General features: G+C 42.7%; 5 protein-coding genes across 5 annotated transcripts in view; 2 read left to right on the forward strand and 3 right to left on the reverse strand.

The window, feature by feature from the left end:
* LOC135698738 (exportin-6-A-like) overlaps positions 1–5,316 on the reverse strand; it is a 35,380-nt gene extending 30,064 nt beyond the window's left edge. Inside the window, exon 1 of the mRNA XM_065218840.1 lies at positions 4,784–5,316. Within this exon, the coding sequence (XP_065074912.1) occupies positions 4,784–4,786 (3 nt within the window). The 5' untranslated portion in view covers positions 4,787–5,316. The remainder of the gene's footprint in view (positions 1–4,783) is intronic.
* A 593-nt stretch (positions 5,317–5,909) lies between these two features.
* LOC135698692 (mitochondrial GTPase 1) lies at positions 5,910–7,004 on the forward strand. Its single transcript, XM_065218771.1, has 2 exons — positions 5,910–6,304; positions 6,366–7,004. The coding sequence occupies exons 1-2, from the start codon at positions 5,985–5,987 to the stop codon at positions 6,991–6,993; spliced, it is 948 nt and encodes a 315-aa protein (XP_065074843.1). The 5' UTR covers positions 5,910–5,984; the 3' UTR covers positions 6,994–7,004.
* Positions 7,005–7,036: 32 nt separating this feature from the next.
* Positions 7,037–7,751, reverse strand: LOC135698693 (chromobox protein homolog 3-like). Its single transcript, XM_065218772.1, has 2 exons — positions 7,733–7,751; positions 7,037–7,673 (listed from the first exon to the last, which is right to left on the reverse strand). Coding segments are annotated over exons 1-2 (585 nt in total). The 5' UTR covers positions 7,734–7,751; the 3' UTR covers positions 7,037–7,089.
* Positions 7,752–15,399: 7,648 nt separating this feature from the next.
* On the forward strand, positions 15,400–16,425 carry Polr3F (RNA polymerase III subunit F). Its single transcript, XM_065218773.1, has 2 exons — positions 15,400–15,847; positions 15,917–16,425. Exons 1-2 carry the CDS (start codon positions 15,437–15,439, stop codon positions 16,403–16,405), a joined length of 900 nt encoding a protein of 299 aa, XP_065074845.1. The 5' UTR covers positions 15,400–15,436; the 3' UTR covers positions 16,406–16,425.
* A 159-nt stretch (positions 16,426–16,584) lies between these two features.
* On the reverse strand, positions 16,585–17,857 carry LOC135698695 (E3 ubiquitin-protein ligase TM129). Its single transcript, XM_065218774.1, has 2 exons — positions 17,200–17,857; positions 16,585–17,137 (listed from the first exon to the last, which is right to left on the reverse strand). Exons 1-2 carry the CDS (start codon positions 17,803–17,805, stop codon positions 16,586–16,588), a joined length of 1,158 nt encoding a protein of 385 aa, XP_065074846.1. The 5' UTR covers positions 17,806–17,857; the 3' UTR covers position 16,585.
* Positions 17,858–24,438: the final 6,581 nt, after the last annotated feature.

Genomic DNA, 24,438 nt, shown 5'->3' on the forward strand with positions numbered 1-24,438 from the left:
CTTGAGTAGAGCATCCAATGGGTGACGGAGCTCATGCATGGACCGCACAATCAGCGAAGTGTCTGGACATCGATCTTCAAATGTGGATGCGATTGAACAGACGATCATTGCGGCAAGCAGCTCACTGTAGGAGCACATTGAGCTGCCCGATGTGCTCCTGCAGTGAGCTGCTTGCCACAATGATGTCGTCCAGCTAACAACTCGTGTCCTCCAATCCCTCAATCATGCTGTCAACAATGTGCTGGAACTTAACAGGTGCTATCTTGACTCCCGGTGATAAACGATTGAACTGGAAAAGGCCCTTTTGCATGTTAATTGTCAACATCTTCCTCGATTCCTCGCAGACATCCACTTGAAGATAGGCATCAGATCGGTGTGAAAATCTTCTTATCGGTCAGTTTAGCAAAATATCTTGAGGCAAGGGCAATGGATGGTGATTAGACTCCAGCACATCGTTCAGCCAAGGGGTATAGTCAATCCGGCGGGCACAACAACCAAAACACGAGTTGTGTTCGATGCGTCGGCCATCACAACAACAGGAACCTCCTTGAACGATCACCTCTACGTCGGTCCCGTGGTCCAAAGAAAGCTAGCTGACACTGTGCTGAGGTTCCGAATACCGAAGATCGCATTCACTGCTGACATTACGCAGATGTTCAGGCAGATTCTCATCAGGTTACTTGATCGCATGTACCAGCTAATTTTCTGGCGTTCACATCCAGACGATTTCTTAGAGGTGTACCATTTGGCAACGGTAACCTATGGCACTGCTTGTGCACCCTTTCTGGCGACGCGAGCATTGGAGCAATTGTGCAAAGACGAGAATGAGCGTTTACCCTTAGCGTCGAAGGCGGGAACCGAAGATTTTTATATGGACGATCTTTTGAGTGGAGCTGATACTGTCGAAGAAGCATAAGCAATGCAAACAGAATTCATCGGAATGATGACCGTTGGTGGATTCGTGTTGCATAAATGGGCCTCTAATCATCCGGCGCTTCTGCAGTCTGTGCCAAATTCCAACACGGAGCAAGTTGCATTCTTCGAGGACGAGAAGATAACTAGAACCTTGGGGTTAACCTGGCAACCTCGCAACGATGTGTTCCTGACCAAGCTTCACGAGATTCAGTTCCACAACGGGCAACCAACGAAACGGTCCGTTTATTCGGATACTGCAAGACTGTACGATCCACTGGGCTTGCTTGGCCCACTGATCTTTGCTGCTAAAGTTCGACTACAAAAGCTATGGCAGCTTGAAGTGCAATGGGATGAAGTCTTGGGCACCGAAGAAGCTGAATCGTGGGAGTCTTTCCGGAACCAAATCATCAACATGGGCGAAATTTCGGTTCCACGTTGCGTACTACCACATGCATCACCACGATTGGTTGAGCTGCACAGCTTCTGCGATGCTTCCGACTTGGGTTATGGAGCATGTGCCTATATTCGCTCGGTGGGCAGCAACGACGAGTGCTCTATCCTATTGCTTACCTCTGAGTCTCGAGTTGCACCCCTCAAAAACTAGGCTTTTGACCACCGCACGATACGGTCGTTTCTGTGTAGTCCACGCGTTTGATTTATAGTTCGTCCGAGTGAACCGAATTCCCCCGTTTTCTGTGGCCATATTCCACGCCGCGTGTGCAGCTTATCGAAGAGCGAACATATAACGAACTCTTCCAAAGGGTTTGCGTACGAACACGATCGGAACTGCCCACTCCGAATAACCGGTGACCAGTGAGATGATCACTATACTTTGAAGACGATCCAATTCAGCACAAATTTTCTCGGCGGAAGCGCACACAACTGGCTGCTTTCGACGAAAAATCGGCTTGACCCCAGGCAAGAGCGTGAAAGACACCTTTTTCTTCACACAGATGCTCACTGAATACGTTGCTGTACTTCTCTTTGAAACGGTTCACTAAATCTGTATGTGACTTTATGGAAACTTGGTTGCATACCGCGGCACGTCCCATAGTCCAAAAAGCTCGAACCACTCAACTCCAAACAGATTCAGATCGTTTTCTCTGTAGACGAAACACCTACAGGAGAACTCCAACCGGTACAGGAGAACTCCAGCTTGAGACCCATGTCGTCACCAGAAGCACTCACTACGTTGATAGATGGCGATCCACCAGTCGGGCTACCCAGTTGCTTGTAGACGTCAGTTGAAATCACACTTAAGGCCCACGCACATTAGATCCGGATCGGACGCGTGGCGGCAAAGTGACAGCTGAACCTATTGTCTAACTGTCAAATTTACGTCAACGCAACGCAAACGGATCTAATGTGGGTGGCCCTTTATGTCTGCAACACTAACCAACTGTAGACTCGCTGGTATTCCGTTTAGTTCAACAATGACAAATGTCCTTCTATCAGCGATGCTGATTTGATTCACGGAATAGATACCCTGTCCTGCTCACATGTACGTTCGACGGTTTTTGTTATTTTTTGTCCTTGCCTCCCTTAGCTCAGTCGGTAAAGGCGCAGCTACAAAGCAAGACCATGCTGGAGGTGGCTGGGTTCGATTCCCGGTCCGGTCTAGGAATTTTTCGGGTTGGAAAATGTCTCGACTTCCCTGGGCATAGATGTATGATTGTACTAGCCAAACAATTATACTAATGCAAAAATGGTACAGGTATCGAAAGCTCTTAATTAATAACTGTGGAAGTGCATCTAGAACAATAAGCTAATATGCGATAAGCAATAAACTTGAAATGCGAAGAAGAAGAAGAAGAAGAAGAAGAAGAAGAAAGATAAGAAAGCGAAGTGAGGGTAAAAGATTCCTCACTGATGAAGGATGTAGGAAAAGATGATTTTTGTACCGTAACAATTTACTTTTGGTTTTCGTCAAACGTCAAACTCTGATTCCAAGTAACAATTAGGGTTCAGACGGGAATTCCATGATAATTCTGCTTAGACTTCCAAGGTGAACTTCAAAGGAATTCTTAAGGGCCACCCACATTAGATCCGGATAAGACGCGTTGCGGCAAAGTGACAGCTAAAATTGTCTAACTATCAAATTTACGTCAACGCAACGCAAACGGATCTAATGTGGGTGACCCTTAAGGACCACGCACATTAGATCCGGATCGGACGCGTTGCGGCAAAGTGACAGCTAAATCTATTGTCTAACTGTCAACGCAACGCAAACGGATCTAATGTGGGTGACCCTTAAGGACCACGCACATTAGATCCGGATCGGACGCGTTGCGGCAAAGTGACAGCTAAATCTATTGTCTAACTGTCAAATTTACGTCAACGCAACGCAAACGGATCTAATGTGGGTGGCCCTTTAAGGCATATTCCATGCGTAAAATTTCCAAAGGGACACTTATCAAGAGAATTGTGGAGACAAATTTAAGCGCATCCTCGCGAGAATTATTGAGAAAACTCAGAAAATTGTAGAGTAAATATTAAGAGCTTTCTGGACAGGATTCTTAAAGTGGTTTGCAGAGAATGGTGAAGGCTGTTATGCACACAAACTTCAAGGGAACACAAGAGGGAATCATAATTTTATTCAGGAGAATCCTAAAAGCAACTCTGAAGAGATCTTGAGACGATTTTTGAGAAAATTTAATTCGGTTAATTCAGACATTCAAAATGGCCGAATTTTTGCAAAAATGTGAATGATTGCCCATGACAAACAATTATGCAAAGTTTTGTTTTGCTGTTTGGCGTGGAACTGGTCATTTACAACAAAAGATTTAAGATCCCGGTCTAGGAAAGTCTGGCTCACACGACACGAGTGGAACCCCCATTATAAGTCTGATCGGTAAATCCTCCTCAGGACTTCGAAAATGTTTGAGACTCCGAAGACTTTTAAAGATTTTGGATTCCGGACTAAGCTAAATTAAGTTCTTAAGTGGTTCACCTATAAAAAGTACATATCAGTTGGCATACACAGGTTGAGCAAAGTAAATACAACAGAGGAAAATTTTACATAGGGGAAATGGCTCTCATGTTGGCCTATGAATCTAAGATTAGACCCATCGCTAAAAATCTGCTATTTATCAACCATTGGGACGCTACTAATGGATTTTTTTTGGTTGCTATTGAAATTTTAGTCGATTGCTGAATTTATGTATGGGCCCAAATTAGGAGCATTTAGGCCGACATTACATCCATTTCCCCTATATTCAACAAAATTAACAGAATCCGACCAATCTAATTTGAGGTTGCAATGAAATTCCCGGTTGTTTTCCGGATTATTTCGATTCCCGGTTCTCACGGTTAAGTGCCCACCCTGTACATTGGCGAGAGAGAACAGTAAGAGGGTAATCAATAGTGAATCAGTAGAGCCTAAATGGATACAAATTTGGTAAAATTCGAGTATTTTATGAGATTTTCTCTTCGCTTCGATCGCTATACATAAGCCTAGACAGAACAGCCAATGCGGTATAAATTTTTAAAAATAGTCCCCACGACCATGTTCCATGTGACCGGAGCACTTGCTGCCGGTACACAACATTCTCCTAGCACCAATGGATTGCAATCGAAAAACGAAAAAAAGCAAATTCAACAACAGTATGTAGGGTATGTACCTACAGTGCCTACGAAAGTCACGCATTGATTTGTGGTTTACCAATTTGAAAGCAGTCTGAAGGTGACTGCGATTTGTCTTCGCCATATCCAGGTTAGGACAGAATCCGCCAAATCCAGGAATGTTCCGACCCACATAGGTAATCTGAATCAAAATATGAGCTCAAAGAATTTTTAAAAAAATGTCAGTCTCCCTCGGATCGATGGCAGCACTGCTCGAATATCCAACGTCTCTCCAATGGCTACTCACCATTTTTCTTTTTCAGCCTTTTCGATTCCAAACCAGTTTCGTCCGAACTGCTGCGGATTGCCTTTTCTCGAAACCTGCACGGATATGCACTGTTTTCTCCAGTTCCGTCCACTTGGTGGCCTTTCCTGGAGAGCTAGTTTTGGTTGGAAGGGAAGACGCCCCGTTTTCCTGCCGTCTTCGTCGTCGTCGTCGTCGTCGCCGTTCTGCGACGGAGAAAAATTTCTGCTATGCTGGAGGTCCAGAAAGTTTTCCACCGTCCGGGACCAGGAAATCGCCAAAAGGGAACAAACAAATCAGGAACGGAACACACTACCCCCGGGCTTGTCACATGCGAAAAACGACGAAACGTTCGAATCCGGACGATCCCGACGACCGAGCACTGGTTTTCTTTTCTCCTATTGCGTGTTTCTCCGTTCGCCTAAAGATAAAGATTTTTTTTGCACTCCTCTATAATCTGAGCCTGGTACCCCGAGCGAGCTCCTCTGATGATGGCACACAGAGGAGAAAAATATTTACTGACTGCTTCGAACAAACTCTACTCACACACTAAAATCTCTACCGAGGTGATTTTTCGGTCTCGCAGCAGCAGACAAAATAACGCACATGTTTGTGTTGCTGCGACAGACGATCTTCTCTCGGAGTAGGGGGTGGTATTATGGGTGAAAAAGGAAGGAAACGCGCACACACATTCGAATGTGATTGGAATTCTTGAATGGAACTTGCATGTGTTCGTGCATGATGTCATTGATGTTTTGGTTTTCCTCGGTGAGATTGTGCGAGATTCGAGAAAATTAGTGAGAAGATCGAGACGATGAGCTCACTCCCCACTGTCACATAAAGCCGTGAATTTAGAATACTGCAAACCCCCGAATAACGCGGTGGGTGCTGCAGTCCACCCACCGTAATTTCTCGGCTGTCCTCCAACCAATTGAGTTGACTTTTTGTTTGTGATTAGCGCCAATCACTAGGCACCTACAACAAATCAGCTCAATCGGATGGAGTACAGCCGAGAAATAATGGTGGGTGCAGGCACCCACCGCGCTTTTCGGTGGATTCCTGTACGCCCCTATCACTTCATTCAAACTTTAGTTCAGTACCACCCGCTACCCAAAAAACAACAACATCAACTTGTGAAACCAAAACAGTAAAACCGCTCTGTGACAACACTCAAGTGCGATAACGTGCGAACTTTTTACCTACCATGAACACCTTTCGGACGTCGTTCCCGGTCGTGAGCCGGGAACTGCTCAACTGGTTCCCCGGTCACATGGGCAAAGGCATTAAGCAGATGCAGCAAAAGCTAAAGCAAGTGGACTGCGTAATCGAGGTGCACGATGCGAGAATCCCCCTATCCGGCCGGAACTCCGAATTCCGGTACACGATCAGTGGTGTGAAGCCACACATACTGGTGCTAAACAAGAAGGACATGATCGATCGACGATCGCAGGCCAGGATCATTGACCGGCTGCAGTACAAGGATTCCGAGGCACGGCACGTGCTGTTCACCAACTGCAAAGATCAGTAAATGCGTAAAAAATATATCTTAACTCGACACGGTGTACTAAATATGATTTTCCTACAGGTCATGCAACGGCATCCGAAAGGTTATGCCCCTGGCCCAAGATCTCATCCTCGGCTCCAATCGCTTCAACCGAGCGGACCAAAAAGAGTACTGCATCATGATCATCGGCGTCCCGAATGTAGGCAAATCTTCCCTAATTAACGTGCTCCGAAATCGTCACCTGAACAAACGGGGAGCATCCCAGGTCGGTGCCGTGGCAGGAATCACCCGCAGCCTACTACACAAAATCAAAATCTGCGAAGACCCGCTCGTTTACCTGCTAGACACACCCGGTATTCTGGCACCGAACATTGCGGACACCGCAACCGGCCTCCGACTGGCACTGGTTTCCTGCCTACAAGATCACCTGGTCGGTGAAGAACTGATAGCGGACTATTTGCTCTACCTCATGAACAAACGGGGGAACTTCAAATACGTCGAACTGATGGGTCTGCAGGAGCCTACCGATTCGATTGCCGAGGTGCTCATAGCCGGGTCCAAGCACCTGGATAAGACCGTTCGAATCCGTCACTACGATGGATCATTCGTGATACGACCGGATGCTATGCTCGCTGCGAGGCACATGATCAAAGCCTTCCGGACCGGTGCCTTCGGCAAGATACTCATCGATGAAGATAAGCTTGTGTAGTTTTCTTGTGTAAAAAAAATAGTCAATTCAACCAAAGGTAGCATTTTCAGTTCGATTTATCTTTGCATTCTTATCGATACACTTAAAATTAGAACCCTAAGCTTGCATCATCTGTTCAAACGATTCAGCTGGAATTTCCGTCCCCTGCATCACCTCCTGCTCAACGTCGCCACAAACTCCAGCACCGGCCTCCGGGCGTTCCTCCTCGTACGCGGCAAACTTTGTCCTTTCCCGTGCCTTCTCCACCACCTTACTCTTGGCCTCGTAATACTCAATAACCTTTGTGGGATTCTTTTCGTTCACGACCGTAGCTTGCAGAATGTCCATCTCATCTGACCCGTACCACTGGACCAGGAACATCAGCTCCCCACCGCAATCCGTGGCTCCACACACTCCCTTCAGCTGCAGTCCCCGCTCATAGCCACGGGGTTTGGTGATCTCCTCCAGCTTCTTCTTGGCAGACTTTTTCTTTGCCTCCTTGAATTCCTTCAGCCGGCGAACTTCCTCGTACTTGGCAATCAGTTCCGGGCACTCCAGGTTTTCCTCCGGCTCCCAGGTGTTCTCCGCCTCCGAGTAGCCCTTCCACTTGAGATAGTACTCAATCTTGCTGGCAGCGGTGATTCGCCTGTCCAGAACTTTCTCCACCACGTACGGAGGCTCGTTGGTTTCCTCGTCGGTCACTGCGGCAGTTCTAGATTAGTCAATTGAATTTAACTAGGTACAGTTTTTCGGAACTTACTGCTTTCAATTTATGCTGCTCACACCGAAGTTTGTATAATAGTTTAATACAAAATATAGGTACAAATCAATCTGGGTACCGAACCGAGGTACTTTCAGGCCGCAAGGACGCTTGTAAACAAAATCGTATAAGGACAAGAAGCTCCAGCTGGAACAAAGAAGAAGCGTATTTTTGACACTTCTAAAACCACGGAAAATTCTCGCGTCACTTTTCAAATAGACCAATGTAACATATCCACCATTTTGAGAAAATCGAAGTTGAAGTTCGACAGATTATTAATTTAACTGTTTAAAAACAATACATTTTGCAATACTATTTTTAATGTAGCCAGTGTATAATAAAGTTGAAAATTCAGAAGAAACGGTAAAATCACAATTTTACTTTGAATTTCATGCTACAACATAGGAAAAACCACATAGGACGTTTTGACAAGTAGAGTTGTACATCGGACATGTTACATTGGACGATTTTTCTCAATGACATAATCAATGAGTGTTACATTGGACGTTTTGTCTACATGATACTAGATTCCCTTTCACAGATTTCAGAGTATAGTACCTAACTTTAGATTGGCCCCGCCTTTGAAAAATGAGCACCAATCATGTTAGGCAGTCCGAATGACCGAAGTAACAATCATATACCCATCATTTCAAACTGTACATTGGACAATTTTTTACCTATGATTATCTTAAATAAATGAAAGTGAATTTGGATGGATGTTTTTGTATGACATACAATGATAGAAGAGCAACAGTTTGTATCGCTTAACTCGGTTTGTTTACATTTGTTACATTGGTCGATTTGAAAAGTGACGCGAGAATTCTTTCTCGACTGATGGCAAGGAAATGGTGCACTGAAAACTAATCTTACTCAAAGACTGAGGCACTATTACTCATTGTAAAGAGAATTTTTTTAAAGCGTATCTGCACTAATAAAATTTGAATGATTATTTTTATGAATGAATTTTTGCAATGTTATAAACAAATGATATATCGGACACATAGTTCTTATGTGTACACATACAATTCATGTGTAGAAAACATACTGTTCATTCTAAAATCTGACAGCTGAACTGTTCGGTAAAATTTATGCAATTCATTTCAATTGCTTTTCAGCTACTTTGAAACTAAATCTCCATTAAAATGACAAGATTTGATCATTTAAACAAGGTTGAACATGTTTTGAAATTATTTTCAGATTAAATAGCCTTTAAAATAAAGTTCGAAGTTTTACCGAACATTCAGCTGTTCTGATTTCGGTCAAATTTACCGAACACGAAAACAAAATCTTAGTGTGTATCCAATAGTTTTTCGCAAAAGGTACTGACCATCAGTAGTTTTATTGAGAATAGCTGAATGTTCGATAATCTTGTGTGGTTTACAGTTCAAAAACTGTAAAAACAATACCGAACAGCGAAATCGTAGATTAGTGACGGTCAACGTACGCACACTAGCGGGTGTATCACCGTGTAAAGTTGTAACCTAAAAAATGTATGAAATTAGATTGACTGATGAGTTTGTCAGCGATTCGTTATGAATTTTCCTCGGATTTACACTAACACGCTCTGATATCAGTGTTTACTCGGCTGTCGACAGAAGCAGGCCACGCAGTGTGTCACGCGATCGTCTGTTTACTCGACAACAACCATTGTGTGGTACTCCTCATTGTTCTTCATCACCAGTTCTTTCTGTCGATGCGTCGTCGACTTTAGAAAGCAACCGCCCTAATAAACAAATACCATAAATGAACTATATCCCGGATGGGTAAACTATCCCACAAATGGTTTGGATGATACCCCGAACACGTCGTTAAGCTCTCCTTTATGGTTATTTTTATTAGGGCGTTCCTTGATGAGTGTGTTTTGCGTTCCATGCTGACCACGTTTTGCGTCCATTGCTGCAATGGAAGCGCTGTGCCCCCGGTTGGCGATACTGCCATACAATGAAACCACTGGAAGCGGCTCCCGTTCTGATTGAGGAGGCTTATTGGATAGCGGAAGATAAAGTGTTTATTGTGTTGTACCTTTTGAGTATAGTTTTAACACAGACACACAGACATAACACTTGCAAGTTGTTCATAGAACAAGCATTTAACGGTCAATTTAAGAGTATGGTACACAGCAAAAAAAGTTGTTGAATATTACATCCAAACTGCTGCAACCAGGTCAATCCATCGGTTGTGTAATATCACATTGTACGATGTACATCGATTTTGCGAACAAAATTACATCCATTGATGTAATATTGTATCTGCTTTTTGCTATTACATCATTATTTCATACATCAGCTTGAATTACGTTGATTGATATTACTTTTTTTTTTGCTGTGTAGTCGGTAGTACCACCACCTGTGGCACGCATAGTCAATTCCCTTGCGTTTGACGTTTACACACTACCGCCATCTGTTCTGCGTACTACCCACCATAGTGTACTCAACAGATGGCGGTAATGTTTTAGCAACGATGTTTTACAGTGAGAAATATTCAATGTGTTATGTCTTTTTGTCAGTGGTTTTAAGATGTATTATTTATAGTGAAAAAGAATCCTCGGCTCTGTACAGTTAATTCGATTGAGCCTGATCAAATAAATTAATAATCAACAACAACAACGCTCTGACACCGACAAACCGACATGAATGATCATACAAAGTATCATCAAATTTCTGATCAATGCACAAAACTGACATCTGCCGACGTGTTCGCGAAAAATGTGTATCATAGCCACGAACACATATACTAAATGCATGAGTTGGTTCGTGTCTAATCTATTCCGGGCAAATTATTTTTATTTAGATAACAAATTTCTATGGTTTTGACAGATGGGATCGCTGCAAATTTGAATCCGCCGTTATGGATTCTCGATCAAGAGTTAAGTTTTAGTTTCATGTCGGTTTGTCGGTGGCTCTGATATATCGCACCAATACAACCGGACGTCAAAACCCGAAAAAAAAGTTACAGTGAAATTTTCAGTGGAAACAATGCTCTAACATTAATATTTATTGTCGACAATAAAAATGATTGTTATAATGTTGTACCCAAGGGGTTGGTCACTCTACACAGTGTGCCAAAATCAAACTTGGGCACCCCCGGGCGTCGTCATTGACGCTGTTTGGCACCCATGGTTACAATTTTTATGATCTGTAAAGTTACTGGCAACACTGAAATTTTTCTGCGTTTCAGTATGCATGTGTCAAAATTTGTTATTGATGCTGCCACAATATAATCAAATTATTTTCAAAACAACCGTGAATCTCCACCAAGTCTCAAAATCGTTACACCCCTGACCGCAGTCGCATCCACATTTCCTCCCAGACGAAGAACAGATGACAGCGGTATCTTGACCTGACCGAGGTTTCCGGCCATGGCTACACGAACTAGCGATGCAGCTCTCACGGCTGTGGCTGCTTCCAATTCTGCTGCTGGTCCGTCTTTTTTTAATGAATTTTAGAGGAGACGGACCAGCAGAAGAAACAGCAGCAGCAGCAACTAAAGCAGAAGCAGTCGCAGCCGTGGGAGCTGAATCGCTAATTCGTGTAGCTGTGGCCGACGCTGGAAATCTCGGGCCGGTCACGACAAGCGGTGCTTGAGTTTTAATCAGAAAGACAACCAAACAAAAACTATACCATCCGACCATAAGAACTGCTCGAATACATCCATCGCCACCGCTACTACACTTCATGATGGCGTTCACCGCCAGGGCTACGCTCGGGAACTCGACCAATCCGTAGGAGGAAATTACCGACATCAGCGGGAACATTCGCACTTGCGACTGGTGGCAGTCCTTGGTGGTGAATGCAGTCAGCAGCAGATCCTCGGACGGCATACGGGTGGGGTATTGAAGAAGTGGAGAATGCGATTTTTGCTGGCCTGGGAAGTGATTGTTCTTGGAGGCGTTGTAGACCTTGAAGCTGATCGAATTGCGCGGCAGGGTGTACGTTCGACTGGTTCGACTGCGATGGCGTTCCCATCTAAATCATGGCGACACCCTCTTTGGTCTTCAGGAACTTTATTCTGACAACAGTTCCATACAGGAAGGACAGATTGAACAGCTTATCGGTGTTGGCTGTGTTGTTATCGAGTCCGTAGACCATCATCACTGCGCCCCGTTGCTGTGCGGGTTGAATGAAGTTGACTGGTCCGTTTCGGGTCAGCGGTGCGTCCTTCATCAGTCCGAAGTGTGTTCCGGCCGGTGTTGGTTTCCTGTTCTCCGACGGATGATACTCGGGCGGTGACAAATTCGGTGCAAATCCTCCGCCGGCTCCCAGAAGGACTGGTTGACTAATGATTGACTTCCGTTGTGCGGGGTCGGCCTTCCGCCGAAGATGGATGTTTTTGAAAACATTGAAAATCAAAACAAAAACAAGAGCTGTTAAAATACCGGGTTGCCAAACAAAGCATTATTCACAAGCAAACAAAAGTCAGTTCAATGACTTCTTCTACTTCATGGCACTGCCGATACAGTTGCGGCACACTGAGGTACACTGAGAAAAATGTTGGCGCAAAATAAGTGTGTAGAGTGACCACCGCTTGGTTGTACCATAGAGGTAACTCTAAGACCACTGGGTCCCGAAGAAAATCATTATTATTTTTGGCTCACTCAGTACCAGAACAACGGTCCCAAGCAGTCCCAAGCTATTTCACTCACCCCTGCATGTTCTGCATGAATCCACACACCCCTGATGTTATCTGTCAAACTTTCATAGCGAATCAAAACAAACATAGTGTAGTAATAGTATTTCAACTAGAATAGGGTACGTTAATCGTTTGCTTGGGACCAATAGGCTACTAAAGTGGTGAGCCAATTTAAAATCGTTAGTTTCGTATTGATTGTTGGTTGTACCCTTCCGAAAACGGCGAAACTGCTACCTAGCTGTACAATGAAAGTACGTAATAAAATATTGTTACAATGATTTTTATTGTATTTTTCATTTATTTTATTGTTAACATGATTCGATCACGAACAATAATGAACAACTCTAATACAATAAAAATTGTTGTTACATTAAATATTGGTGTGTTTTCATTGTGGGTTACTACACGAACAATAAAAATAAATCTGATTGAAGCATGCTGACTATGAGAGGGTCAGCAACACTGCCAATGTAATCAAGATAGGCGCTGCTCGTATGGCTCTTACTTTGACAGTTCGTTTGGCTCTATTCGTTGCCAAGTCAATTGGGTTCTTTAATTTTGAAAAATATATCGGTTTTTGTATATCATCTGAAAGAGCTTCGTTTTCTGAGCAGAGCGATATTTTTTTCGACCCCACATACTTTCATCTCGATTTTTAAATCAAGATTTAGAGCAAAATAATAACTTCACTGTTTGGCACTAAACTGACAAACTGACAGCTCGCTCCCATACAAAGTGACACCGAGGGGCGCTAATAAGGTGATTTTTGCAAATGTAAACGTACTTATTTAAAATAGTTCCAGTGTACCAAAATTGATGAAATTTTGGGTTTGGGTTCCATTTTCAATGCAGATTACGAATATGCATTTACCTCAATACCATTAAAGAACCCAATTGAACGCCTACGACCAGATCGGTTTGAGTTGAACTCAACTCTCCTGTATCATCTAAATCCCGCTTAATGCAGACCTTTTCCGTGCAGTCAATAATCATACAAAAATAATAAAACAATCCACCACTTGAAGATGTCAGGAAATAACTTTCAGGTGGAAGCATATTTCATGGGCGATTCCCTCCAGTTGAATGCATTAACTTATCAACGACGCTCAACCACCAAGGGGACGTGACCTAGAAAGATCGAGTACAGGGGAGTTGGCTTCCATTTCTCACAAGTTCCGGACCGAATCTCAATCCATAACCAGTAAAAAAAAAAGGACTCACCAGTAACCTCGCCAGTAACAGACATACCACCCCCTTCCCTTCCCGGGGCGATGTTTTATTTTTTCGATTTATTTTTAAAGTCGATAAAGTGGATCTGTCAAGCCAACACAGACACTGTTATTTTTTTTAATCAATAAATTCGCCAACCAACAGTAAAATAACAATAATATATAATGTTATTGGCAAATCAAAGTTGGCACTCGTGGAGAATAGAAGAACTATGAGAGTGATGATGGTTTCAAAATTTTACACGGTGAGGTATACGAGGGCAATCTTTAAATGCTTTTATTTTGCAAATGGAGCATTTTATTTAAATCTGGTTGCTGCTACAGTTGTAGAAAAGCTGAAATCTATGTCTACACATAAAAATCTGAAAAGAAATTATTTTTTCTATATTATATGTCAATTAAGTAGTCCTCAAGTTTTCTACTAGCGTAGCATTAACCAGATTTAAATAAAATGCTCCATTTGCAAAATAAAAGCATTTCAAGATTGCACTCGTATACCTCACCGTGTAAAATTTTGAAACCATCATCCTAGACTAACATTTGAAAAGGGCGTAATTCCAAAATGACCATATCGAGAAAATCGTTTCTGAATTTTGTTGACCTAAAAGATAATCCTATTTCACGACTTTCCATTTTCTGGTTGATTTTATAAGCTTGACATATAGTTAATAGTGTTATCTATCATCGTGCATCACTAAAAACTCAAAAAAAGTTTTCTTTGTCGTGAAATTGAGAAGAAAACATCATACGCCCTGATAATTTCATACATGTTGTTACCCCCCAGATCTTCCACCCTTTGAACTGCCAACACTGGTGATACGCCGTAGAAGTACACCCTTGGGATTTTTTGTTTGTTGTTCCGCCTTGGTTCTTCGTTCGCAAATTTTGTGAGAGTGGAATTACGCCCGGAGATTTTTTGGTCTCCTTTTTGTTCGTTGTTTACACGTGAACTATCAATCGGATGCATTTCAAATGAATCGGGCGTGACTAGATACTACAGAATCAATACGTTTGGCATATTAAAACGATATAATTCGTAGTTCTGGTGCAAGGCGTAACAACCAGATGCATCATAGAGTTGAAAGTTGGAAATACGCCATGTAAGAAGAAACGTTTTTGATGATTTGAAGTGATATTTTCTTCTACTTTTTCGTGTTTATCGAGTAGTTTGTGAACTATTCTCTCTATTTGTGGCAAAATATGGTTTGTTTACATTTTGGCTCTTCCGCCCCTTTCAAATGTTAGTCTAGCATCACTCTCATAGTTCTTCTATTCTCCACGAGTGCCAACTTTGATTTGCCAATTGAAAAAGAATTATATGGGAAAATCACGAAAATTTCATTGTTAAGATACTTAACAACCCCCCTTTTTTATTGTAAATTTTCCATTTACCATGAAATTTACTGTTTTGTACAACATAAATCAAGGTAAATTTATTGTAGACGTAACAATATAAATCATTGTTAAGACAATAATTTTCGTCTTATTGTTACATTGTTTTTTATTGTATTATTGTTGTTATTTTTTTCGGGAATCCTAATCTTTTGTCCGCTTTGCGCCAAATCTGGGTAATCTCTTAGCGCAATCTGGGTGTTTGATCTTAGCGTGTTCACCGTTGACCGATGAGTGAATTAAATTAAAATTTGGGTAGTTTACAAATAGCGTGTAAGTAAATCAAAACAAAATAATTTATAGAACTGTCAGAGGTATTTGTGTTGCTCTTCAGTTGTTTTTCAAACTCTTTCTCACGAGTTTCATCAAATACAGTAGTTATTTGCGGTTTTTCCCATCATATAATTTTCCCTTCTTTCGCCAAGTGAATAGCTCCGCTAAAACACTGTCGGCCATGTCTACGGATGCGGAGGAAACGGCAGCGGTTGGTTTCCAGATCATTGCCCTGGCGAAGGACAAACCGGGAGGCATCAACAATGACGATCTGGTTGCATTGATTCCGGACGTGAAACCGGAATACCGGGTGCAGGCGCTGAATAAGCTTCTGCAGGAGGGAGTGCTGGAAATTTTGAAGAAAGGAGCAACTCTGATCTACCGGCTGAAGGATCCGACGAAGAAGTCAACCGCACCGAAGGATATCGACAATGAGGAGAAGATTATTTACAACATCATTGAGGAGGGTGGCAACAAGGGCATTTGGATAAGGGACATTAGGGTCAAATCAAATCTGATCATGACCCAGCTGAACAAGGTGCTGAAGCAGTTGGAACACAAGAAGCTGATCAAGGCAGTGAAGTCGGTTAATGTAAGTACTACTTAGGGGTGCAAATTGTTTTCCTGAGTAAGAAAAGTAAGTTTGAATCTTTTCTTAAAGGCCAGCAAAAAGAAAGTTTATATGCTGTACAACCTGGAGCCGGATCGTTCCATCACCGGAGGCGCGTGGTATCAGGATCAGGATTTTGAAGCGGAATTTGTAGACGTGCTCAACCAGCAATGCTTGCGGTTCCTTCGAATGAAAAGGGAATCGGCCAAAGAGTGCCGTGATGGACCGCTTGCAGTACAGAAACTATCGTATTGTTCGGTCGGAGATGTGCACAAGTTCATTTCCGATCTGGGCATCAGTAAGATCAGTCTGGACGAGGATGACCTGGAAACAATTTTGAAGACAGTCGTTTACGACGGTAAAGCCGAGTCTATTCCAACGGCCGAAGGGAAATATCTATACAAAGCGGTGGAGGCACCGCTTCCGTCGCCGGGATTGGTGCAGATGCCGTGTGGAATTTGTCCGGTGATCAGGAATTGTTCGGACTTCGGAGCAATCACACCTAAACTGTGTTCGTACATTAACGAATGGTTGGATTAGAAGACTGCTTTATCAAGTAAGCCACACGATTTGATATGCTATATCACAGCCTGCAAGGACATTCTTTTGGTTCTACAGAGAACTAGCGATCTAACTCATTTGCTCGTGTTTATCACATTAATTCAGATTCGAAAAATAGTGAAACATTTACCTTTCGCTATCGATTCCTTTTGATAGAGTTCATCTCATCCCCTCGATGAAGCACACGTCTAGAACACAGAACCGTGCCCGGCACATCGGGCAGGTGCACTTTTGCTGCAGCCACGATTCCCGTTCCGATTGGTTTTGCCTCGAGGCGAACCACTTGGCCACGCAATCGATGCACCACATGGGTCGACAGTTGCATACCTGACAGCATCGGGTCTCCGGCAGAGCTTCCCCTGCTTCGTCCACGTCCAGACAGTTCTTTTGAATTTTTATATTAGGTTGCGCCTGCATACAGGCAAAACAGCTGTCTAGATTGTCAATCGCCACGTGTCCCTCCGGCCGATAGATTGGATTCTGAGCAACCTGGTCCTTAAACACGTCGACGAATCGATCCAGCACAGAACGATGAAATTTGACACTGGACAAGATCGTTATCGGCCGACTGATACGATCCTGTAGGTCTTTGAAGTCGAGGGCATTGATTCTGATGGAGAACTCCCGAATGCCTTCGCGGGTTGGCTTGACAGCAATGTTGACGTACTGAACCGTTTCGAAGGCTTCCTGGCTTACGTCGTGGGTGTCGCTCTGAAAATATGATCCTCGGTTAGGTGTTATTTGTGCGTTAAGAGTCCTTCTAAAAGACTTACCTTGTAGGCGATTAAAGCCGTGTCATTCTGATTCGCTATATTGATCCAGTATGGACCCGTCTTGATGATCCAGTTCTCCGTCACCACAATTCTCGAAACGGGATTCATCTTGATAACCACCTTATCATCCCTCCTGTATTCTTCATTGATGCTTGCTGTCACTGCCTTCCAATCTCGCAGTCGCTCTCCATCGCAAAACTTCCCCAGCCGCTTGGCAATCGGGTGATTCTCCCATCCCTTTCTGGACCAGTAGTAGATGGCCACTGCTACCAGCCCCGGTAGCAGTATCGTCGCCACAATAAACGTCTTCCATGCCAGGGCCAACGGAGAGTACGGATCGTGCTCACTCGCGTGATCGCCGCCCTGTTCAAACTGCATAAAGTACACCCGAATGTACATCACGGGGAGCAGCGAGTGGACCATCAGGTTCAAACTGGTTCGCCGGATGTGATGCTGCACGAAACCTATCGTTTCCGAGCCGAGTGTGGACGAGAAGACATGGTCCACTGTCAGCCCGGCGGACACGAACTCCGTCGATGGGTAGACAATGCAGAAGCACAACAGTGCGTAAAAGATAGTAAACACGATGGCGCTTTCCTGCGACATCCTGGGTGCGTTGTTGGTAGTTTGTTTCTATTCTGAATCGGCCAACTTTTACTTTAAATTTATCATTATTATTATAAACTGTAACCCACAAAAATTAAAATTTTGTTTTGCTGATAACACCTTAAAAAGATCTAATTCGTTTTGACAGCTATTTGTTTTGCTTTTATTCAGCGCTTTTAGACAGCAGACAGTGCAGCGGATGCTTGTGGGGGCACGGTCAGAAAGTCTCCAAGTTGCCCGCATAAACGCGAACCATAACTTGACCTTACCGATAATAATTATAAATTGTTTATAATCCCTCCTAAACTTTAACTGAAATGATTAAGGAACTTTACATGAACGTTTGTGTGATAAAGTTTTAACTTTAGGTATTATTGTTTTTTGAAAGCGGACCTCACAAATAATGGGTTGTTAAGAACCATTACCATTCAAAATTCTTGTTTTCTCCATACATTTTCGAAAAGAGAACTATATTAGAACGTTTTTACTTATGGTTTGAGAACATTAATGGTTATGGTTATGATAGTCAGTAAGGTCCATTAATGGTTTTGTATTATCGCTCAACTTTACGTGGAATATATCGTGAATTGGTAATCAGTAATTTACAGGCAACCAATTCGCGATATATTCCACATAAAGTTGATCGATGTTACAAAACTATTCATGGACCTTACTGACTACCATAACCATAACCATTAATGTTCTCAAACCATAAGTTAAAAGGTTCTAATATAGTCCTCCTCCCGAAAATATATGGAGAAAACAAGAATTTTGAATGGTAATGGTTCTTAACAACTCATTATTTGTAAGGTCCGCTTCCAAAAAACCATAATACATAAGGTTAAAACTTTATCATTAAACGTTCTTGTAAAGTTCCATAACCATTTCAGTTGAAGTTTAGCAGGGATTATAAACAATTTTTAACCATTTTTGGTACACAGCAACAAAAAATGTAATATCGATCAACGTAATTCAAGCTGATGTATGAAATAATGATGTAATAGCAAAAAGCAGATACAATATTACATCAATGGATGTAATTTTGTTCGCAAAATCGATGTACATCGTACAATGTGATATTACACAACCGATGGATTGACCTGGTTGCAGCAGTTTCGATGTAATATTCAACAACTTTTTTTGCTGTGTAAGGTCAATTTATGGTTCGCGTTTATGCGGGTGGTTCTTTTAATTTTTTTCAGAATCAAGTGGAACTGTTAAGTCCCAAGCGCAATGTGGGCGGAAGCGGAACGGAAACGGAAAGTTTGACAGTTGTCACAAATGGCATCAAGATGTCTAACCAAAGTCGATTTGATTCTAACTAGTTTTCAATCCGACAAGTAGGCTTACTCAGATCGGGCTTTTCCGCTGCCGCTGCCGTTCCGCTTCCGCTGTCATTGCGCTTGGGCCTTTACTGTGCAATAAACGTCAACAATCTCTATATTGTAATCAGAGAAGCGCGAAGACTGAAGCCAAAAGTGCCAATCGAACCGTCAAACGCGGTTCCAAGCGAGCAATGTAAATAAACACGACCGCTTCACGAGCAAAAGCGTGAAAGCTGGCGCACAATAGGTCGTATGGATAAAAGCGTTTACTTTAGATTTCCCCAAGGGGTGGTCACTCTACACACTTGTTTTGCGCCAACTTTTTTCTCAGTGTACCTCAGTGTGCCGCAGTTGTACCCAATGACATTTATATAAGGTCTGGGCCAACAGGCAGCTTGCTGGTGTTAGAAGCAAAAATGTTGTAAACATTGCTGAACATCTGCGAACAGATAGATATACACAGCAAAAAAAAAATGTAATATCGATCAACGTAATTCAAGCTGATGTATGAAATAGTGATGTAATAGCAAAAAGCAGACACAATATTACATCAATGGATGTAATTTTGTTCGCAAAATCGATGTACATCGTACAATGTGATATTACACAACCGATGGATTTACCTGGTTGCAGCAGTTTCGATGTAATATTCAACAACTTTTTTTGCTGTGTACGTCACTGCCAACATACTGAGAACAGATAGATATACGTCACTGCCAACAGCTGTTTCGTGTAAAAAGATAAACATTGCAATATACCCAAGTAACACCAATTCATATCATTATGTTGAGTAAACTTCTTTACAACCAAATCCAGTCATATAAAGGTTATATAAACTGACATAGAACATGTGTGTTGCTAGGGTAATACGAACACCACTAACCATTTGCACATTTCACTAACACCAATAAGCCCTTTGGCCCAGACCTTATATAAACGTCATTGAGTTGTACCGGCAGTGTCAAGAAGTCATTGAACTGACTTTTGATTGCTTGTGAATAATGCCTTGTTTGGCAACCCGGTATTTTAACAGCTTTTATTTTTGTTTTGTTTTTCAATGTTTTCAAAAACGACACGGACTCCAGTTGGGACTACACACTGGATGCATCCGCCTCCAAGGGTGCCTGCAACGGACGAGCTCCGTTGCTACACGATCCTTCCATCTTTGGCGGAAGGCCGACCCCGCACAACGAACGTCAATCATTAGTCGATCAACCCTTCTGGGAGTCGGCGGAGGAAATGAATTTGCACCGTATTTTTCACCGCCCGAGTATCATCCGTCGGAAAACTGGAAACAAATACCGGCCAGAACACACGTCGGACTGATGAAGGACGCACCACTGACCCGAAACGGACCAGCCAATTTTCCAAGCTGAACTACTTGTCAGAGTCCACCAACCCGTACACCCTGCAGGACAATTCGATCAGCTTCAAGGTTTACAGCGCCTCCAAGAACAAACACTTCCCAGGCCAGCAATAATCGCATTCTCCACTTCTGCAATAACCCACCCGTACACACTTAATTTTTTTCGCCGAGATTCCAACAGCCGAGTAGTTCTGCAATTTATTTTGCTGAGATGCTAAAGACTCAGCTACCAAATATCATTTTGCTGAGATTTCAGCTAACAAACAGATATTTTGCAGATATATCAGCCAAAGTAAATACCGAGGTAATCGGTGGTTGGAGATTTTACCGAGCTAGATTAAGTGTGTATGCCATCCGAGGATCTGCTGCTGACTACATTCACCACCAAGGGCTGCCACCCGTCGCAAGTGCGAATGTTCCCGCTGAAATCGGGAAGTTCCTCCTCCGGATTGGTCGAGTTCCCGAGCGTAGCCCTGGCGGTGAACGTCATCATGAAGTGCAACCACAGCGCGATGATCACAAATGCACAAAACTCCCGTTAATTATGAAGCTGTGCTTCTCCTCCTCCAAGAAGATGAACGGTGCGTGGAGCAACGAAAACACCGAAAACACGTTAGTTTGGAAAGAGCGGAAGCTTATTTTATGAGAAAAGAAAAGATTTTCCTTTTTCTGGGTAGTTAATGTTATGATTCGTAATTATAATTTCTTATCGTGTTAGTTGGAAGTGCACAAAGGAACGAGAGTAAAAATTTGTTGAACTATTTGAGATTTTGCCAAGACGGTCCTCCAACATTATATGTTGGACGATGGAATGGTTGATGTAGCAGCCACCGCCATGGATGTATTCGAGCAGTTCGAATGGTCGGATGGTATAGATTTTGTTTGGTTGCTGACTTTCCGATTAAAACTCAAGCACCGCTTGTCGTGACCGGCCCAAGATTTCCAGCGTCGACCACGGCTACACAAATTAGCGATGCAGCTCCCACGGCTGCGGCTGATTCCAATGCTGCTGCTGCTTTAGTTGCTGCTGCTGCTGTTCCTTCTGCTGGTCCGTCTCCTCTAAAATTCGTCAAAAAAGACGGACCAGCAGCAGTATTGGAAGCAGCCGCAGCCGTGGGAGCTGCATCGCTAGTTCGTGTAGCCATGGCCGGAAACCTCGGTTAGGTCAAGATACCGCTGTCAACTGTTCTTCGTATGAGAGGAAATGTGGATGCGACTGCCGTCACGGTTGTAACGATTTTGAGAATCCATGGCGAGACTTGATGGAGATTCACGGTTGTTTTGAAAATAATTTGACTAGGAGTGGCAACGTCAATAACAAATTTTGACACATGCACACTGCGAAGGCGCAGAAAAAATTCAGTGTTGCCAGTAACTTTGAAGATCATAAAAATTGTAACCATGGGTGCCAAACAACGTCAATGACTGCACCCCGATGTGCCCCAGTTTGATTTTGGCACACTGTGTAGAGTGACCAACCCCTTGGTTTTCCCGTAAGAAAAGCACGGGAAAGTCTCTTTTTTATTCATACGGCCCAATGTATAAGTTTCCGGGATTTTTTGCATGGGCTAAAGGCCCAAGCGCAATGACAGCGGAAGTGGAACGGCAGCGGCAGCGGAAAAGCCCGATCTGAGTAAGCCTACTAGTCGGATTGAAAACTAGTTAGAACCAAATCGACTTCGGTTAGGCATCTTGATGTCATTTGTGACAACTGTCAAACTTTCCGTTTCCGTTCCGCTTCCGCCCACATTGCGTTCGGGCCTTAACTGTCAAAAAACCTGAAAACTTATACATCGTGCGCCGGCCTTGATGAGTATTGAGATGGCGGTTTAAATTTAATTTTTAATTTAATATCATTTAAATAATTATAATTAAGTTAGTAATTAAGTTTTGCTAATAAAAAATACCATAAACGAATGCTAACCCAAATTATTGATGTATTCTACAAATGGTTTGAATTAAAGAGCCTGAATTTATAAAGAGGCGACATCTTATCCATTTGGCAGGTCTTCTGCTCGATTGGAATGACTTTTCCTATGACTTTGACAGACAATCGATTGTTCCAATTTTGACATGTCGTCTCTTTGTAAATTCAGGCTCTTTAGTTTGAATGATATCCGAAACACGTCGTTAAGCAAAATAACCATAACAATTTCATTAGGATTGCGAATGAAAAGTGCAATCGGATACTATTTGACTTTTGGAGTACAAATAAAACACAAGTTAAATCTTTCGAGCAAACGCATTGTTAACAAAAGCAGATACGTCCCTTCGAAAAAAATAATCGAGATTTCATTCATACGCAACGCTCTGTAAAATATCCGCTCCAATGTGGTATGTTTGGTTTCACTCAGTGTTGCCAAAAATTTATTATTCAAATACTTCGTTTGAATACCGATACTACCGGAACGATCAAAAAGGTCTAGATAGAGCTGGAATTAGGGCGAAATAGCCTTAATAGGTCGTATGAATAAAAGCGTTTACTTTACTTTTCCCGTAAGAAAAGCACGGGAAAGTAAAGTAAACTCTTTTTATTCATACGGCCCAATGACTTTTCTCGATGATTTCTAGGAATTCAAGCCACGTCTACATAAAGCAACATATCCATCGAGTGGGGGAAGTCTTCCCCTACTCGATGTTGATGTCTATTTGCCAGGGAGAGCCATGGCTTTCAAGAAATCATCGAGAGAAGTCATTTTTTTACAAAAGCTGTTTCGCCCTAATTCCAGCTCTATCTAGAAGTATTCACTCAAATTAAAAGTCACCCGAAGTAAACACAAAATTGCGGGTTGCCAAACCTTGCAGACAAAATAACTTAGTTAGCCGTGCAACCAGATTTACTTTTATTCTCTTCGCGCGTTTCTTATAAAACATTGTCTCTGATTGTAATATCCCCTGAATCCAGTGCATTAATTACAGGTATACCTCGATATAACGTAACTGTCACTTTTGACTTCCATCGCCGATTTCTCGCAAACGATCATTCAAACAAGCAAAGTAATAACACCATCGGACATATGAGATAATCCCCCATCTGTTGGTAATATTAACTTATATGATTCAATTTTTACTAACGAGATATTGACGATGGAAGTCAAAAGTGACAGTTACGTTATATTGAGGTATACATACCTGTATTGCCTAATTCTATGACCATTTTCCAAAAACCATCATTCAAAAAGATAAAAAAAAAGTAAAGTTATGAGTGGAGGGTGAGCCAAGACTTTGAGAATTCGCCAAATTTCTACTGCACTTTTCAAAAAATCCCAAGGGGTCGTCACTCTACACACTTATTTTTCGCCAACTCGGTCTGTGAGAATAAAGTGATGGAATCCGGACCAAGATGGTGCTTCAAAGGCAGCTCGGTTGGAGAAACTAATACCGGATAAACTAATTCGACCGGAGGATCCCCTCGTGAAGCTCGGGGAAACAGCATCGAAACTCATCTGATAGGATTTCGAAATCTACAGTCGCCGGGGAAATGTACCGCTCACGCTATCGGATACGGGAAAAGATCTTCCGGGGATCGAAATCAGCTGCGAAGATCAACGGCAGCGAACCAAGATAAAGCAGATGTACTTATGGAGGTGATCAAGGAAACAGGACGAAGCGGTAAGGTTGCTTTCATCGGCGGTGTTTGAAGATGATGACACCAGACCTACCACGAGACCAGAATAAACTGAGTTCACTTTTAAATTTACCTCAAATATTTTTGTTGCGACGGTAATTTTTTCTGCGTGAGGGAGGTGAGAAAGGGCGATCAAAAAATTGGGGGGAGGGACGGGTTTAAAACTATAAATAATTTGGTCTACGTGGCCCCTTAGTGCAATGAACCATAAAAAGACTGTGCTCCATTTGGAGAATTTTCACTTGAATTTGGCAGATGGAAAATTTTCAAATAAACCTGCTACTCCAGCAGACTTATTTCAGATAAGAGATCAA

The sequence above is a fragment of the Ochlerotatus camptorhynchus genome, unplaced genomic scaffold (assembly GCF_037179485.1).
Source record: "Ochlerotatus camptorhynchus isolate MF236.1 unplaced genomic scaffold, CSIRO-AGI_Acam_v1.1 ptg000094l, whole genome shotgun sequence".
Lineage (NCBI taxonomy): Eukaryota > Metazoa > Arthropoda > Insecta > Diptera > Culicidae > Ochlerotatus > Ochlerotatus camptorhynchus.